General features: G+C 41.3%; 1 protein-coding gene across 4 annotated transcripts in view; it reads left to right on the top strand.

Moving 5' to 3' along the window:
• CTNNA2 (catenin alpha 2) overlaps positions 1–19,937 on the top strand; it is a 715,434-nt gene that overhangs the window by 117,535 nt on the left and 577,962 nt on the right. For all 4 annotated transcript variants that reach the window (XM_077814694.1, XM_077814693.1, XM_077814692.1 and 1 more), the window contains exon 3: positions 12,342–12,508. In XM_077814694.1, the coding sequence (XP_077670820.1) occupies positions 12,342–12,508 (167 nt within the window). The remainder of the gene's footprint in view (positions 1–12,341; positions 12,509–19,937) is intronic.

Raw genomic sequence — 19,937 nt, 5'->3', positions numbered from 1 at the left:
ACCTGTTCTGAGGTGACATGTTCTCAATCAGTATGCTGAAAATTGAAATCCCCCATTATTATTTGGTTTTCTGTTTTTTAATCTCTTTAATCTTCCTGAGCATATCACAATCACCATCCTACTCAAGTGGTCAGTAGTGTATTCCTACTGCTGAACTATTATTATTGAAGCATGGAATTTCTATCAGAGTCTGCGTTACAGTTTGATTCATTTAAGGTCTTTACTGTATTTGACTCTATGCTTTCTTTTACATATAGTGTCAATACCTCACCAGTGTGACCTATTGCATCACTCTTATGTATTTTTGTACCCTGTATTACTGTGTGCCATTGATTATTGTCTTTCCATCCAGTGTCTGTGATGCCTATTATATCAATATCCTTGTTTAATACCAGGCACTCAAAGTTTACCTATCTTAGCATTTAGAATTTTGCATTTGTATACAAGTACTTATAAAATTTGTCACTATTTAGTTGTCTGTCTTCATGTGATATAACTGACTATAACTGGTGGAATCTCCATCCTTAGAAGTTTTTAAGGCCCGGCTTGACAAAGCCCTGGCTGGGATGATTGAGTTGGGGTTGGTCCTGCTTTGAGCAGGGGATTGGACTAGATGACCTCCTGAAGTCTCTTCCAACCCTGATATTCTATGACTCTATGATTGCATGACTGTGACTCTTTTTTTTTGTTTGACTGTTTTCTTCAGTTCCTACCTGAACTTAGCCTCCATCCTCTCCTCTTTACTGGAATAGTGAGTGTATGCTTTAATAAATCCTCGCCTAACTGATGTGCCTGTCCAAACCATGTGCTCCTCCGCACCTGTTGGCTTTCTCCCAGCTCTTAGTTTAAAAACTCCTCTACCACTTTTTTAATTTTACATGCCAGCAATCTGATTCTGTTTTAGTTTAGGTGGAGACCATCCTCTATAGGCTTCTCCATCACAAACCCAACTATCTATATTTCTAATAATTGAAACCAGCATCACTTTTACCTGTCTGTTTCTAATAACAGGGATCCCCTCCCTCAAAGAGGTATCCTCAGTGCGAAAAGAAATCATGACTTAATCTGAAGGTAGGGTCCCAACTATGTGATCGTTTCGCTCCACTCTACCTTAATGTTCTCTTTTCCTGAGACTTTAATCTTCCTCAGTAGCAAGAGGCTGTCAGACTTGTGGGGGTGGGACCTCTCTACTTTGTCCCAGAAAGTCTTTGGTATGTTTCTCTCTGTCTCCCTTATCTCTTCCAGTTCAGACGCTCTGGTTTCCAGAGCCCGTATGAGGTCTCTGAGGGCCATGAGCTGCTTGCATTGAATGCACACATACGCCATTTGCCCAAAAGGCAGGTAATTATGCATGGAGCATCCAGTGCCATAAACTTGGTAGCCTCCCGCTCTGATGCTGGACTTTTGCCTGTGTTATTTTAGCTCTTACTGGATTATTTTTGTTTGTTTTTTTGTTTTGAGGGGGAGTTTATTGGCCTAAATTTAGAGACTGTTTATTAGTTGTATCTGGCTCTCATGCTCCCTGTCTAAACTCCCTCACAAAACTCCCCTGTTTGCTGCTCCTGTTCACTAGCTCCTCTGGTCACTTAGGAGCTGACCTTTCAAACCCTGGTTCTCCCTGACATAGCAACACTGCCTTGTCATGCTAATTTAAATATAAGACAAAATATTGAATTTGTACTTTGGAACCGGTCACTTTGGTACAGAAATCTCTACTACAGATCCAGTTAAACTTCATTTGAATATTAAGTGTTCTGCTGTGATAATTTTAATTACTGTTTGTTTAATAGAAGGTTAAAAAAAGATTTTTAGGAGTGTGTTTTCAATAGTATTAAGCAAGCTGAGATCTCTATATATACCAAACCCTGGACCTTGATTAACACTGTTTAATGTTGCACAGTGACTGGATTATGTTAACCTTTGACTAGTATATTCCATCTAAATTAATACAACAATTCACAACTAAATAACTGGAACATTCTTTTAAATCTAGATATGTCATTGCTGACAGTCTTTGGAATAAAGCATTATGAAGATTCATAAGTAGTAGTAACTCATTCAAGTATCCTCTCACTTTCCTGCTGTTGGACAAATGGGTTTTGCAAGTTTAAAATCCTTCCTCATACTAAGCCAAACCTTGCATTAAAATGCACTTGGAAATCCTGCACTTTCCTGTACGGAGAAAATCCCACTTCCCATCCCACAACTAGCTTTGGAGGAACCTGAAGGCAGTGGAGCCAATGTTGTTCTGCTGCACACATGAGATAAGATGTTTGGAACTCCATCCAGGATGTAGTCGGAAACCCGTATGTGCTGTAGTTGCCAATTCCCAAGACCAATGCATGGGAGGATCATTTGGGGTTTGGGAGGGAGTGTATTGCCTACACTCAGGTTTCTGCAGATGGATTAAAAGCAGGGACTTAAATGTCAAACCAGACAAAAGGTGTCTCAAGGGGCACCTAAAAAAGGTAATAATTTTTTTAGAAGTTAGCTATGCCTTCTTTCTTTCACTGTTTCCTCATCTATAAAATGAGTATAGTACTTACTGTACCTAATTTATTGCACAGGAATACTGTGAAGCTTAATTGTAAGTCTGTGTTTCGCTTGTGATTGCCAGTTTGGCTGTGTAGCCACACAGCAACCGCTACTACCTCAGGACAGAAAGGGGGGCAATCATCCAGTTACCAGCAGCTTTCCTTTAAAGATGGATATGTGGTCATTTTGTGTTATGAGTATTTGTGATTCATCTTAGGATGATGTCATATTTGGAAATGGGAGAGGGAAGATCCCATAGGAGGATTTTTCATAAGGTGAAATTTGTTGAATCTCTTTGGTTCAGAAATATTGTCCACAGCATTAATGCAGCTTAGTAGTTTTCTTTCATATAGTTCATTCTGCTTGATATGCAGTATAAGCTGTTATCTGTCATTTTGCTTCCTAAGAGTTAGTTTTGTTCTCTCTCTTTTTACTCTTACAAACAATTTTTATGAGTCTCTGTTCTGAGTTTTGGCAGTTTTTTGGAGATCTAACAAACTCTGTCTTTGTCAGTCTGGCTGCAAAATAGAGACAGTAAGAGAAATAAACTATTGGAATCTTCATGTATGCGCTTAGACTGTACATTCATTACTTAACACCCTAGGTGCTTAGAACACAAATTACACTAACAATAATTAGGCCTAACCGTAAAGGAAGGAGGTCCCAGTGGGAATTCTTCAATGAGAATACCAAAGCCTCTCCTGCACATTGTTTGTATTGTCTTCTGGGGAATTTTGTCTTCAGAGGTTGCTTTGAATGCTGTTTTAGTGGTCATAAAGACAATGGAATTAAGGTTTGACTGCACATTAGGAACATTCGCACATGAGTCTGTACACTGGAGATAAAGTTGGGGCAAACTGAAAATCTTTTAGCAATAGTGGATGCATGTTAAGATAAAATATGATCTTAAATCCTATTAATTCCCTTTTTACTACAGTAGTTAAAAAAGTTGTGAGAGTTATAGATTATGGAAAACCAAGTCACAAGTACTGTAGATATAGCAGGTTTCAGAGTAGCAGCCATGAAAGTCTGTAGCCGCAAAAAGAACAGGAGTACTTGTGGCACCTTAGAGACTAACAAATTTATTTGAGCATAAGCTTTTGTGGGCTACAGCCCACTTCATCGAATGCATAGAATGGAACATATCGTAAGAAGATATATATATATACACACACACACACACACACACACACACACACACACACACACGCATACATACAGAGAACATGAAAAGGTAGAAGTAGTCATACCAACTGTAAGAGGGTAATTAATTAAGATGAGCTATTATCAACAGGAGGAAAAAAACTTTTGTAGTGATAATCAGGATGGCCCATTTAGACAGTTGACAAGAAGGTGTGAGGATACTTAACATGGGGAAATAGATTCAATATGTGTAATGACCCAGCCACTCCCAGTCTCTCTATTCAAATCCAAGTTAATGGTATCTGGCTTGCATATTAATTCAAGCTCAGCAGTTTCTCCTTGGAGTCTGTTTCTGAAGATTTTCTGTTACAGAATTGCCACCCTTAAATCTTTTACTGAGTGGCCAGAGAGGTTGAATTGTTCTCCTACCAGTTTTTGAATGTTATGATTCCTGATGTCAGATTTGTGTCCATTTAGTCTCTTGCGTAGAGACTGTCCGGTTTGGCCAATGTACATGGCAGAGGGGCATTGCTGGCACATGATGGCATATATCACATTGGTAGCTGTGCAGGTGAACGAGCGCCTGATGGTGTGACTAATGTGATTAGGTCCTATGATGGTGTCACTTGAATAAATATGTGGACAGAGTTGGCATCAGGCTTTGTTGCAAGGATAGTTCCTGGGTTAGTGTTTTTGTTGTGTGGTGTGTGGTTGCTGGTGAGTATTTGCTTCAGGTTGGGGGACTATCTGTAAGCGAGGACTGGCCTGTCTCCCAAGATCTGTGAGAGTGAGGGATCATTTTTCAGGATAGGTTGTAGATCCTTGATGAGCTGGAGAGGTTTTAGTTGGGGCTGAAGGTGATTGCTAGTGGCGTTCTGTTATTTTCTTTGTGGGGCCTGTCCTGTACTAGGTGACTTCTGGGTACTCTTCTGGCTCTGTCAATCTGTTTCTTCACTTCAGCAGGTGGGTATTGTAGTTTTAAGAATGCTTGATAGAGATCTTGTAGGTGTTTGTCTCTGTCTGAGGGATTGGAGCAAATGTGGTTGTATCTTAGAGCTTGGCTGTAGACAGTGGATTGTGTGATGTGTCCTGGATTCCGAGTAACAGCCGTGTTAGTCTGTATTCGCAAAAAGAAAAGGAGTACTTGTGGCACCTTAGAGACTAACCAATTTATTTGAGCATAAGCTTTCGTGAGCTACAGCTCAGCTCATGAAAGCTTATGCTCAAATAAATTGGTTAGTCTCTAAGGTGCCACAAGTACTCCTTTTCTTTTTGTGTCCTGGATGGAAACTGTAGGCATGTAGGTAAGTATAGCGGTCAGTAGGTTTCCAGTATAGGGTGGTGTTTATGTGACCATCGTTTATTAGCACAATTGTGTCCGCTTGTGTGGATTGGTCTAGGCTGAGGTTGATGGTGGGATGGAAATTGTTGAAATCATGGTGGAATTCCTCAAGGGCTTCTTTTCCATGGATCCAGATGATGAAGATGTCATCAATGTAGCGCAAGTAGAGTAGGGGCGTTAGGGGATGAGAGCTAAGGAAGCATTGTTCTAAGTCAACCATAAAAATGTTGGCACACTGTGGGGCCATGCGGGTACACACAGCAGTGCTGCTGACTTGAAGGTATATATTGTCCCCAAATGTGAAATAGTTGTGGGTGCAGACAAAGTCACAAAGGTCACGAAAGCTTGTGCTCAAATGAATTTGATAGTCTCTAAGGTGCCACAAGTACTACTGTTCTTTTTGTAGATATAGCAGGATATTTGGGATTCAGATGGATAATAGTGAATTCAAAAAGGCAACTAGAATATGGCATTTGACTTCATATCTTGCTGAGTTAGGGGATGATTCTTTTCACCCAGTGCAGTTATAATATGGTTCCAGTTTGCGGTATAGACGGGGCCTTAACAATGTTCCATAAATGGACTCAGTTACTTTTAAACACTCTGAGAGCCTTAAAAATTGTCACCTGTTGGTTTTGTTTTTAGAGAGGGCCACAGATCAGTAATCTCAGTAATGAATTTTTCTTTATAATTGCACTTACTTCCAGAATGTCGTTTTGCTCTCATTGCCTGAATCGGGAAGATGGTATGTTCTGATTTTCTCCTTGTTTTCCAGTTGACAGCAATGAGCAGTTTTTCATAAGTGCTGTCATTGCTCTTGATGGCAATTCATGATATCATGACAATTTTTCGCAGATTGGACAGCTTGTTCAAATATATTTTTAAAGCCCTCTCACCAGCAAACGGCTCTTTTGAAAACTCTTTATTTGACACTGCTTTGATCCAATCCATTTTAAGCCTTGAAACAGATCCCCAACTTGAGTACTGCTTTATATTCAAATTAGCATTGCAAGAGACTTTTAATTACACATTCTTTTGAATGATCATACAAAATTAGGATCCATTGAAATCAACGAGCATTTTCATGTAAGTGTAAAATTATTCATGTTCATAAGTGTTTACAGAAATAGATCTTTTAACCAGGAAATAGCATCTCCCTCACTGTACGTGTGTGGAATCGTGTACTTTTTCTCCACCCCACTATGCCAGTGTCCTCCATTCTTCTTTGAGTAGTTGTATATGTCCATTCCCCAAGATGAGTGCTCCCCTCATGCATTGGTACCAGAGGTAGGGTCAGCTACTCCTGTGCCCTAGTGTTTCTTGTGCTCCAAGCCAAAAGTATAAAGGGCAGAAACACATCACCCATCCTTCAGTTTCTTCTTACCATTGGTGGCGTTCATTCCTTTAGCAAACATGCCATTTTTAGTTGTTAGCTGGTTAATGGCACTCACTTTTTGGTCCTTGAACCTCTTTTTCTTTTCTTCACCAGTTGTCCACATTCAGTGGACTCTGGGGGAGCCTGTGCCAACATCCCCTGGCTACAAAACCTTCTCTGGGTTGTAGCCCATAGAACTAGATTAAAGGTATTTTATGTTGCATGAACACAAGACACCTCCAGCCCTACCCTCTGTAAGATATTTAACTTAATTAGTTATCATAAGGCTTTGAGGCCAATGAGCCTTAGGATAAGCAAGTTACACAGCAATGACCCTGAGTTATTGGGGAACTGGGAATATCGCATTTAGGGGATTTTTGTATAGAATGAAACCATATAACTGCAGGAATATGAACTGATACCAGATTTTGGATATTTTAGGATAGGAGCATCTGCAAAAGTATAACCACAACTTGTGTTGGCAATGAATTGACATATGTGATATAGAGTTGAGATCATTAATATACTACCCTATAGGTTAAGGGCACCTCATAATTATTAGAGTGAGGAAGTTACTTATGGACAAAGGAGACCAGGTATCCATATGAATATTCATGACAGTCACCAGGCCCTGTAATTGGCCAAACCACCATGTAAGCTTTGAGATCTTGACCATCAGACTCGCTTAAAATGCTGGTGTTAGGATAGGACCCTCGCGCAACACCAACTGTCTCCCACCAACCACTACGTTTACATGATAAGGCTGTGAGTATGTGTTAGAGATAGTGCTGGATACCGTCTTCATTCTTCACTACAGCTATATTCTCATTTGGGTTGGAACATTTGAATTTTTACTAATTATGCTAATAAGAGTATTTAAAGCTTTGCTTCACCCTCAGCAAGAGTGTCACTGTGCATGCCAAGGTTTCCAACCAGATATAGAATTTAATTTTGTTGTGCCTGCTTCTGCCACTGGAACCTTTTAAACCTTAGAATTGTAATCAGTGACTAATTGGAAATTCTTAAAAAATCAATATAATCAATAACCAGTCAATGAATCATGCATCAGGGTATCACAAATCAATGCCTGTCAGTGTCCCACACTCTTACTGCCTGAAGTTCTTGAGTGAGGGTCATATTAGGCACAGGTTTTTGATTTGCTGGGCCTTCAAGACAAGAAATAAGATGCAGAGAGAAGAACGCCTCAGGTACATCTTCATGGATGCCGCTCTTCTGTGTCCAGCAGTACTCCCCCCTCCCCCACCCCCCAGCCCTACCTGGGGATAGAGCCAGGAGGAGAGCCTCTCTGCCAGGACAGTCTCAAAGAGGTATAAGTGCATGGAGCACCCTTGGCTGCCGAAGCCAAAGAAGAGGTTGATTTGTATATCCTCAAAGTACTTGGCACTCATCAACTGCAAAGTTAGCTGCTCTAGTACCAAAGGTAGAGCACCCTCTTTGGCCTGCTGCTCCATGGTACCTCATCCTAGTGGCTCGACCAGGCTAGAGCCAGTGACTCTAGTTCCCATGTTGGAACCATCGAGTCTGGCTACTTCCTTGGCATGCATGCTGAAGCTGTTGCCTCAGGCTCACAGTGGAGCAAAGGCCCATTTCAGTACCGGTTGCCTCAGAAGCATACACAGCTGTGCAGGATCTGCTGAGCCTCTCTGTACTGTTCTTGGTGATTATTCAGGTTGATAGTACCTTGTCAGGCTTGTCACATGTGGTGCCCATGTTTTTTTCAATGTTGGGATCTGCAACAGTGCCTGTGGCTTCAGGTCTGGCAGCACTTCCAGCAATCTCGGTGCCAGCTCTGAGTTCAGTGGTAACCACTCTGCCACAAGGCACAGTAGTGATATCTAGGAAGCCCATGGTGTTGGCTCCGGAACTACAGGCCCATGTAGATCATGGTCCCAATGTCTTGTTGTGCCATCTGGTACTGCTCCATCCTGGCTTTTGGAGTAGTATATTCCTCAGAGTCTGAAAGGGGTTCCTAAGTCTCCTACTCCAAAGTCAGTACCAGGCAACCACTACACTGAAGGATGAAGTTTCTCCATGAGGTAACAATCTACTGCTCAATGTCAGTACTGAGCTTCTGCGGTGTGAAGAACAGTGGCACCACCTGTTGCCGGCTTCAGACAGACCTCCAGCATCAACAGTGCAAGACCAGCCTCAGGAGGTTTCTAACCTGCCTCCTCTGAACACCTAGTCCTCTTCGCCACATAAGGCCCTTGTACTAGAGTCTTTTCTGGTACCAGATGATTTTGAATCTTGTCAGAATCTCCTAAAAAGGATGGCTATATCTGTGGGAATACAGATGGAGCTTGTGGAGAAAAATCCTCACAATCTCATGGACATATTATACCTCGCTATGTCAGAGAAGGTTGCTCTCCCTAGAAAGAGGCAATTATGCTGCCTATAAAAGCCTTAGGGCAAACTCCCACATCCCTAATACTGGTAGCACTGTGCATGGAACACAAATACCAAATTCCTTCACAAGAGTACAATTTTTATCAGCACACCCCACTAGGCACCCTGGGGGCAGGGGCAGTGGCTGTAAACGAATGACACAGCCAAAGTAGAGTGAAACCTACTCCCAAAGACAAAGATGCCCCCCACCCCCAATGATATTTCTGGCAGAGAGATATATTCAGCTGCAGGTTTACCACTGTGCATAGTGAATCATTAAGCCCTTTTGCCCTGTTATGATTATTCCACTTGGGCTGAGTTGATCAAATTCCTCTAAAAGCTGCCAGAAGACTCCATGGTTCTTGTTTCAAGGCCTTTCACAATTGAACTCCTGCCTATATCTTTGCAATAATCTGTTTTCCATCTCCTGTCTTTGTCATACTTCCTCTCCACCCAAACTATATGAAAAACCATTCCCTTCATCTCCTTCCATACTTACCTCCATACCTTCATCCACCATTGCCTTAATCCTTTTCTCCAAGTGCTGTCTTAAAACATTCTTTTCCCCACAATGCCTATAAATAAGGCTACATTTTAGTCATGGGTATTTTTAGTAAAAGCCATGGACAGGTCACCTACAGTAAATTTAAATTCACGGCCCATGACCTGTCCATTTGTCAAGGCTGATTCCTCACTCTGGCACTTCGAGTGCAGAAGTTGGGGGCCTGCAAGTATTTTAAGAATTAATACTTGCCACTCCAGGCTTGTATTAAACTCCTAAGGTTACAGCTTTTCTCTGACCTTGGCGTGGTAAATGCTGCCACCACCCAAGTGAAAAACTTCCTCTTGCAGATCCTGGGAAAATTCACTTGGGAAGTTTTCCCGGAGGCCGCCTGGCTTTTCCGCCCCTCCCTCGGGGAAGCCGAGAAAGAAAACAAAGGAAACCCAGCTGTTGCCACCAGCTAATTGAAAAACATATGCACAGACCGTTTTAGACACAAAACCAATCAGGTTTTTTAAAAAGGTAAATTTTATTTAAAAAGAAGAAAGGGAACTCATCTGGAAAATCAGACTCTTGCTAGATGTTATAGAGCAACTGAAAAAGGGTTAAACACCAGGAATGGCTCCCTGGGGTCCAGTTTAACATTACAAAAGAAAACAAAAATACCCAAGCTTAGCACAGAGGAAATCCACAAACCAAAATAAAGAAATAAACATTCCCTGTCCCAATGAATCCTTCTAGGTATGGAAGATGATTTTTCATACCTGGTTCAAACTTTACACAGCATTCCTGCTGCCCCTGTCTCTTCCACCAAGAGAGAGCAACCCAGAGACAAAGGGAAAGCTTTTTTTCCCATTTTAAAAATTTCTAGCCTTCCCATTGGCTTTTTTGGTCAGGTGCCTACTCCCTTTTCTTTACCTGGGGGACTCTTTAACCCTTTACAAGTAAAGCAAGCAGCCACCAAGAGGGACTTTATAGCTAACTGGCTGTCTGGGTGTCCATAAAAGGGAGCTACTCCCACCCTTTCACTTATCACACCATGAGTTTTACTATATACTCCTGATGAAAACTTGGGGGAGGGGTGGGCAGTGGATGCTGATGGGGTGGCCCAGGGGGCACTGCTGGTACTCAGGGGTAGCACAGCCCAGGGGGTCGCCGCGGGTGGTTGGGAAGCATGGGCGCCGCAGATGCTGGGGAGGGGCATCGTGGGTGCTCAGAGGGGGTGGGGGGTTGGTGGGGCTGGGGCAGGTTCTCTACCTGGCTCCTGGGAAGCGGCAACCTCCAGTTCCTAGCTCCACGTGCTGCTTCTGCTTCACCCCAAGCCCCGGTTCTGCAGCTCCCATTGGCTGGGAACCATGGCCAATGGGAGCTGTGGGGGCAGTGCCTGGGGGCAGTGCCTACAGGCAGAGACAGCATGTGGAGCTAGGAGCTGAGGGAGGGGAGTTCCTGTAGCCCTTCCAGGGAGCACCCCCCCCAGGTAAGCACCGCCCTGTACCTCACTCCCCAGCCCTGAGCCCCCACCGCCATAATCCTGCTGTTGGGGGCGGGGGGGGGCAAGACTGCGCCAGCAGCAGCCACTGCAACTGGCCCAGGGGCTGCCCGAGCTGCTCAGGTGCTTCCTCAGCCAGCCGCATGGGCTGCTGCAGAAGTCACAGAGGTCACGAAAAGTAACGGAATCTGTGACCTCCATGACAAACACAGAGCCTTACCTATGAACTCTCATCCTTCATTCTAAAAGATTTAGTCTTTGTAGAGAGACAAGGCGGGTGAGGTAACATAATTTGTTGGACAAACATCTGTTGGTGAAAGAGACAATCTTTTGAACTCCACAGAACTCTTCTTCAGATCTGGTTTCAGTAGTCTGTTAAGCACCTTGAACACTTTTGGCACAATAATAATAATAATAATAAATATAATAATAAGGGATGTTATTACATTATCCAGACACTAAACAAAATAAAAAAATGATTGATAGATAACATGGTTGAAGTTTAACAAATAATAATAAATACCATAAATACTATACATCCTGTAAGCAGAGGACTTTGTCCTCCATGTTTTAAGTCTCTAACAAGTAGCTTAAAGAGAGTTCTGTCAAGTCCATTGGGAGAAGTATCTTAAGTGAAACAAGTGTAGATTGGGGTCAGGGGGGAGTGGGGAGGACTGGAGAAGTGGGTTCATTACAGGGCTGAATATACAGGTAATTGTAATGGCATAAAAACTCTATCAACAGGATTGATAGCTGTGGGGAGAAGATCAGATCAGGATCTCTGTCCATATAAACGAGGAATGGGGACCCAGAACAAATGAGTGGTAGAAACTTGGGAGATAGTTGGAGTGGGAGCTGGTCAAGAAATAATGTAGAAATGGCAGGGAAAGTTGGGAGCAGAGAGAGAGTGGATTGGTGAGTCTGCACAGAAGGTGGTGATTTACATGATAGTAGGATAGGAGCCCTTCACAGGGGAAAGATAGCTACAATGGGAGTAGATTAGAAAGTCTGTTTATGGAAGGAAATTTTGCATATTTCGGTTGGTGTCAACCTAATGAATCTCTGACTCTGTCCATCCGCATAAAAGGAGGTGAGTTTTTTATGTTTCCTACAGCTCTCCGATAGCAGCTTCTCTAACCTTATGGTGAATATCTCTGCAGGTGACTATTCAACAGTTTGTCTTGGTATCTTATTCCTCTAATTCTGCAGCAGGGGGGCTGCAATAGAAACAGAAGAGATTTATACAATGGGAGAAAAACAGTAAGGAGTGTAGTCTGTGTAGAGAAGGTTGCTGTGTAGTCTGCCAAATACATAGCTACTTCCTGTGTAGCTTGTTGTATTTGACCTGATCATCCCAGGTTATTTTGAGATTCTAAAACATTTTGCACAGAACTCCTCTCTTCAGCAACCTACTACTGCAAAATCAAAACCAAAACCTAAATTCCTTTCTGGCTAGCAACAGTTAATTTGTTCAGGGAATTGTTTGTTTTTCTGGATGGTATAAATGTAAAACATTTTGTGTAATCAAAATTATTTTATTGTATTGTAGGTGAAACAATGAGAATTGCCTCTTCAGAGTTTGCTGATGATCCATGTTCTTCCGTGAAACGAGGCACCATGGTGCGGGCTGCTCGGGCCTTGCTGTCGGCTGTTACTCGCTTACTCATCCTGGCTGATATGGCTGATGTCATGAGGCTTTTGTCCCACCTGAAAATTGTATGACTTTTTAAAATTTTCTACACTGTTTTCTTCATTTAAGATGTGTTGAAATTATAAACAAAAGTCCAAGTTTCACAAGTTTTCTATTATCTTTGTAGTTGCTGTTCTTGTGGAAGCACTAAAGTGGAACTAGAACATAATACATTTCTACTTTTTAGACCCTTATATGTTCAATCTAAATGAATTAATGTGTTGGAGTTAAAATCAGCATCGCTAGGTACTTCTGATAGATTGTACTTGTACTGCTGTTGTGTACCATGCTGGACTAAAAGTCACATTTAAATCACAGTGAAGCTCATGCCAGTGGTTTAATAATCCACAGTAGTTGTAGAGTATTGCTATCTTGTGGCAGAATTTAAGTACTACAGTTTTGTTGTGCCATGTAAGTTAGGTGCTCCTATATGACTACTGAATGTATCACAAGGGAGGAACATTGATTGGGATTAGAAGTAGGGTAAGTGTCTAATTAGTATTCAAAAATGAAAAAAAAATAGCAGAGAGGACATGTAGATTTGCAAATGAATTGCTGTAGATTTGTATTCTGCTTTTGATGCTGTCTATCTACCTGTCTGTCAAGGCATACAGTGTTTTGTAATTGTCACTACCCAGCTTAATGATTGATTTTTCTCTTGGTCTTTATCACATGGCCAGCTTTTGCTAATCTGGAGGAGGGAGAAGAAAAAGGAGGGGGGAAACCAACCACTGCCCTAGGTGTAAAAATGCATATACATAATGTTTAAAACCTCGTTTATTTTATTGATAGATGGCCCAAAAGGTACTCCCCCACCCCTATTTTGCTAAATTTTAGATATTGTTCTCTTGCAGAGATATGAGAACCTTTAGCTTGGAATGAGATTGTAGAAACAAATTTTAATCCTTTGAAAACACTCTACAATGAAAAATGGCAAACGCTTTTCTGTACAAATGCTAGAAAGCACTGCCCTAAAGAATGCAGTGCTATCGTAGTAAAATGTCAGCACATTGTCCCATGATTACATGCTGTGTAAGCAGTGTGATTCTCGAATATGCCTTCATTTTTTCAACTTAATAATGAACAACATTCTAATTCAGATAATGCTTTGTCAGTAGAGACTTTCTAACTCTTAATTTTAGCAGTAAGAGAACTCCTATGTGTACACGACAGTTCAAATTCTTATTCAGACCATTTCAAAGGTGAAGAGGTCATTTGTTCTTGTATCTGAGCAGAAGCCAGAATTTTTTGACTTTCTGTGTTGATAAGTTCCTTTGTTGGAAGTAGTATGATACACTGCTTAGAGTAGCATTCTCCAAATGATCTTTTGTAAGTGGGCGCTGTTTAGTAATGTTCTCATACCATTTTTGTCTCTGTGGATTCTCAAGGCAGCATACATCAACATAGTCTGTAGCTTTTGCAAATCATCCAAGAAATTATTTCAAAGAACCTTCAGCCTTATTTTTATGTATTTTTGTCTCCTGTGCCTTTTGTTAAGTGTGTTTAAGCACTTGAAAGTTTAACTTTGCATTTGATCATTTTGCATTATTTACAGCTTTAAAAGAACACTAGTTATTTTTATTTCCCAAGAGAGCAGGGCAATGCAAATATTTGCATCTTATTATTATTTTATATTATTTTTGAGACCAAGGTAGCTTTAGGCCACTTTTTGGCATTAAAAGGCCAAAGATTGATGGTGGTAGTTGTCACACATGGAACAGCATTAATATTAACTTGCAACTAATGTACAAAGACTGATTTACAGTATGTAATTTTCACTTCAGGTACTCTGAAAATTAATGAATTAAAATCACTTTGCATTGTCAGAGTTATATGAGGTGATTTATCCAACAGGCACCCTAAAATGTACTATAATCAGTTCTAATTTAAATCATGTCAAGGCAGTGAGTTGCACTTCAGTCTTTATGGAGAGAAGTGCATTTTAATCAATTTGTGAATGTACGTAGGTGCTCTTCAGAAAGATTGTTAATCACTTTATCATATCATTTACTGTTAGCATTAATATTAAAATATGTATGTAAATACCTATATATTTATAATCACTGTTTAATCGTAACAATATATGCATATTCATTTAAACATATTTATTTGAAGAACAAGTATATTCTCAAATGTGACTTTGTGAAAAATATCAGTTTAGGAATCCATATTCAAAGACTTTCAATAGCTTCCATATACAATTTTCTCATTTCAAAATTTCACTTCTACCCCTACAATCTCAACCCGAGACTTGAAAGTCATACTGCATTATTTGTTACTTGCATGTCATTGCCAATCCTGCATATTTTTCATTCTGAACTTACTTAGTTCTGCTGATAATATATGAGCATAAGTAAAATCTAATTATCGTTCCCTGAGATATATTGACTCTTAAATAGTAGTTGGAGTTAAAAAAGTAGCACAATCTTATTAAGAACTACAATGACCCCATAAAGTTAATTGAAATTGGCCTTATCTTTTTTTATTTTATAAATCCATTTGTTTTCTCCACTTTACTTCATTGGGCCATTGGGGGTCTTACTGAACGTGGAAACTGGAGCTGTTTGCAATGTTAGATGGAACTGCGCCTCCCAGACATTTCTGGGGAAGAGAAACAAATTCCTTTCTCATAAGTAAATTGGATACCACACTGGGTTTAAAATGAAGTCCTTCTCATTATTGTTTTGTACATCCCATTACTTCCCCTTCCCACTCACCCACTTAAATTGTGCCATGATTTTATCAGGCTTTAAAGACGTTGGTTTTAGCTTGAGCAGTTTCAGTTGAATAAACACTGAGGTAAGGTCAAAAATAGGTGGGAAAAGGTAAGATGGTAATCGGAAGCATGTCAATTTAAGGACCAATATCTTGTGACTCACTGTCTCTTGAAATAACTGATATATATTGTGACAAAGTTCCTCCTCTGCCTTGGTGGGTCCTCTGCTTTTTGGCGGATTTGCTTGCCTCAGAGATTCATGGCAGCCCTCAGTTTGGCCACTTTCATGGCTCAAATCGGCCAGTCACTCAGCTAACCTCATCACTGGCCAGCATGGGGAAAAGGAAGAAGAACAATCCCCACAGTCTCTGCTGATCCACCAAGTGGGTCGGGGAACAGATCAGAGACCTTCCCTTCTGGTGGAACACACAGTCCAGGTCAACGCCTCCTGTGTCTGATCAGGAGTTGGGAGGTTTTGGGGGGAACCCAGGCCTGCCCTCTACTCTGGGTTCCAGCCCAGGGCCCTGTGGATTGCAGCTGTCTAGAGTGTCTCCTGTAAAAGCTGCATGACAGCTACGTCTCCCTGGGCTACTTCCCCATGGCCTCCTCCCACCACCTTCTTTATCCTCACCACAGGACCTTACTCCTGGTGTCTGATAATGTTTGTACTCCTCAGTCCTCCAGCAGTATGCTTTCCCACTCTCAGCTGCTAGTGCCTCTTGCTTCCAGCTCTTCGCACATACACCTCACTGACTGAAGTGAGGTCCTTTTTAAACCAGGAGCCATGATTAGCCTTAATTGATTCTAGCAGCTTCCCAATTGGCTCTAGATGTCCTAATTAGCCTGCCTGCCTTAATTGGTTCTAGCAAGTTCCTGAGTGTTCTGGAATAGTCCCTGTTATCTTACCTAGGGAAAAGGGACCTGCTTAATCTGGGACTAATGCATCTACCTTTGACCAATTCTCAGCTTTGCATCCCTACATTACTTTGTATCCTTGATGTCCTTGGTGTTTGGCAGATATTGAACAGTGATATAGTCACCTATCCCTTGGGCCATACAAATTAGGCTAATTAACAGATAGACCAAGGTGCTTTCAGCATTGCAGCATCCTGGGCCACTCGAGACAATCAGAAGATTTGTTGCATAAGAAGATGTTTTTATAGCAACTTTTCTGGCCATAACCATGTTTCAATAAAATAAAATAAATAAAAATAGTCACTGAGCTATAACAAAGGTATAACTTACATAGCTCAAGGTATTGTAGAAATAATACATGTAGGCCCTTTTGTCCCAAAGGATCTTAAATAGCTTTACAAAGTAGGCACAGAAATCAAATGTATTGTTTCTTACAGTTCCCAATAAGGATGGTGCAATAGGGGCTTTATTGGAAGGGAGAAATGCCTGATGAGGTGATGCAGAAATAACTCAAGTACTTGGAATTATAACAGTTTATCTATCAGCTGCTTGTAACCTAGTTGTTCTGATATTGGCCTAGTAATAATTGTTGAGTTGAATTGAATTGTAATGCTGCACTCCAACCCAAACCTATGCCTAGATTTTACTTGGTAAATGTCAGACACCATCCACATGCCCAAAAGGAGTTTGTACGGATCTGGGGAACTTCATGTGGAGAGAGGGCCAGCAAGTGGGGTGTGGGGCTAGGGTGTTATATGCACATTTTCATGTTTCCCTGGCAAACAGTGGTGAATCTGCTCTCCCCTTTAACAGAACAGGATTACAGTATGCAAGGGGAGACCTTGGCAATTGCCATGGAGACAGAGTGGGAAACAGAATGGCACAGGTTCTATGAGCCAGACCCTCTGCTCATTACATTGGAGGCAATCTCCCACCCATCCTGATGGAATGATCCAAGGAAACATCACTTCCTAGATAGGATTCCACCCTGTGGAGGCAAACTGGCTCTGTGTTACTTCACTGGAGCTATTATTCTTCTGAAAATAGAAATAAAACATTGTTAAATAAAATATTTAAGATTTCACCTGAAATGTAAAGATAAATAATAATAATGAATTACAATCAATTCACACCAATGGCTAATGACCTATTATGTGCTTTCTAAATGTACTTTGTTTTTTTAATAAAGATTTTCAAAAATATGTGCTCAGACTTATTTAGGCACCTAAATACGTTGCCTGATTTTAAATGTGAAGAATAGCCAGCAGCTCTCATTGATTTAAAAATTACTACGGCTTGGGATTAATTTAAAATATTTATCTGGTCTCTCATCAGCACCAGCTCCCCTGCCTCCTCCTCCCCCTCCCCCCTGAGGCTACCACACCCACCCACACCCACAGGGGGCGTGGAAGGGGGTGTAGGGCACCAAAACGGCTAGGGACGGCCCTGCTATCATAATAAAACATGTAGGCAATGTAGTTTCAACCGTGTCAGTCCCAGGATGTTAGAGAGACAAGGTGGGTGAGGTAAAATCTTTTATTGGACCAACTTTGTTGGTGAGAGAGACAAACTTTCGAGCCACACAGAGCTGGGAAATGAGGCATCACAGCAACATACAAAGTGGAACAGATTGTTTAGCATAAGTAAAATATTAGCACATATTGTTAGGGACCATTTCCACAGACCAGGGCATGCCGACTCAAAGTGGCACCAGACCCTGCCAAAACAACAGATGCAAAACTTGCAGATATATCCCCACTGCCACAATAAGCAACACCCCCCCCACACACAACACACCTTTCAAGATGCATGTATCCTACACGTGCCTATTGCAACATGTGCTATACCTCATCTAGTGCAATAAATGCCACAGTAACAAAAATGTGGGTGAAACCAAACAATCGCTTTGCTCTGAAATTCACTCACAAAAGGAAAATAATTAAAGATAAAAAATATCGTATCCCCTGTAGAAGAAGACTTTTCATAAAGTGATCACTCTATATCTGACCTTTCAGTCCTCAACCTCAAAGGAAATCTCCACAACACTTTCAAAAGACAAGCCTGGGAGCTTAAATTCATTACTCTGCTAGACACCAAAAATCCTGGACTGAACAGACAAACTGGATTTATGGTTTATTACAACAGTCTGTAACCCAGTAACCCCCTCTTTTTCTCCTGTGACTGCACAGGTTATAATGGGCCACTGTACCTTGAATGATCCCTTACAATATGTGCTAACAACTTATGCCAAACAATCTGTTCCACTTTGCATTCTGCTGGGAATTCCTTTCGCAGACCTGAAGAAGAACTCTGTGGGTATATCTACACAGCAAAGAAAAATCCGTGGCTGGCTCATGCCAGCTGACTCAGACTTGGGCTGCGAGGCTGTTTTCATTGCTGTGTAGATTTTCGGATTTGCGCTGGAGCTCATGCTCTGGGATTCTGTAGGGTGGGAGAGTCCCAGAGCGTGGACTCCAGCCCAAGCTCAGAAGTCTACACCACAATGAAACAGCCCCACAGCCGAGCACTGCAACCCTGAGTTGGTTGGCATAGGCCAGCTGTGGATCTTTCTTTGCTGTGTAGACATACCTGTGTGGCTCAAAAACTTGAGGGTTAGTATTTCAAATGGTGGTAGATAAATAGCAGGAACAAATTAGACCATACAATATAGTTTTCATACTAATTTTGTGAGCTGTCATGGCAGTTAGGATTTGAACATCATTGTTCAGTTTATGGGTAAGAAATGAGATGATGCAGGCCCAGATTGATTTGACCACAAAAGCAAAGTGCAGCTTGTAACTGTTAGATGTAGCATAACACCTCCAGAAAACAGCTATGCATTTAAATTTCCAGCCAGAATATTTTTCTGCAGAACTTGGTGAGCCTGATTCTCCATGGCCTTATACCTTGTGCAGCCATTTATCTTTAAAAAGAAATGGAGTACTTGTGGCACCTTAGAGACTAACCAATTTATTTGAGCATGAGCTTTCGTGAGCTACAGCTCACTTCATCAGATGCATCTGATGAAGTGAGCTGTAGCTCACGAAAGCTCATGCTCAAATAAATTGGTTAGTCTCTAAGGTGCCACAAGTACTCCATTTCTTTTTGCGAATACAGACTAACACGGCTGTTACTCTGAAACCATTTATCTTTGTGTAAAGTGGGTGCAAAACGTGACAGAAGGAATATTATCCACTCGGACTGGTGCTAACTTTTTACATTCACTTTGCAAGGTAAAAATAACACAATGTACAAGTTAGTGGTGAGGCAGACCCTGTATATTTTAAACCCTGTCTAAATTAATTAGATGCCTGCTCTTGTTATTGATGTTGATGAGGTGCCAGAGACTTTACAGAGAGCAAGATGGAGTTCTAAATCCTTTCTTAGGAACCAGTCTCTGTTGGAATTAAATAACCTTTCCTCTGAAAAAGGACAGTTCATGTGTCTGCTGTTAACAGCATGTCCAGATTGACAACACCTATTGTTCCAGTTAAATATTTCATTAATTCAACTTGATACAGATCAGGATAGATCTACATTCACTGTTTCAACCCTTCTGCTGGGAATTTCACTCATCTCTCAAATGACAGAACAAGTTCACAAAATTCCACTGCCCCACTTGCTCCCAGGGCAGGTAATTTTATTTCCTGGATGAATAAAGTATTTTAAATCTTTTCATTATAATCGTAATGGTAAGCAGCTTTTATGCTGAAGCTGGTAAGTTTGTGATAGCTGTACTAAGTGGGCACTTGGTAATACTTCTAGGATTTTCATATCTTTACCTCTTTTGCTGAACGAATTTGAATCACTATGGAGAGTGTTTT

The sequence above is a fragment of the Eretmochelys imbricata genome, chromosome 4 (assembly GCF_965152235.1).
Source record: "Eretmochelys imbricata isolate rEreImb1 chromosome 4, rEreImb1.hap1, whole genome shotgun sequence".
Taxonomy (NCBI): domain Eukaryota; kingdom Metazoa; phylum Chordata; order Testudines; family Cheloniidae; genus Eretmochelys; species Eretmochelys imbricata.
The sequence above is the reverse complement of the archived record's forward strand: the minus strand, read 5'-3'. Positions and strand labels throughout refer to the sequence as shown.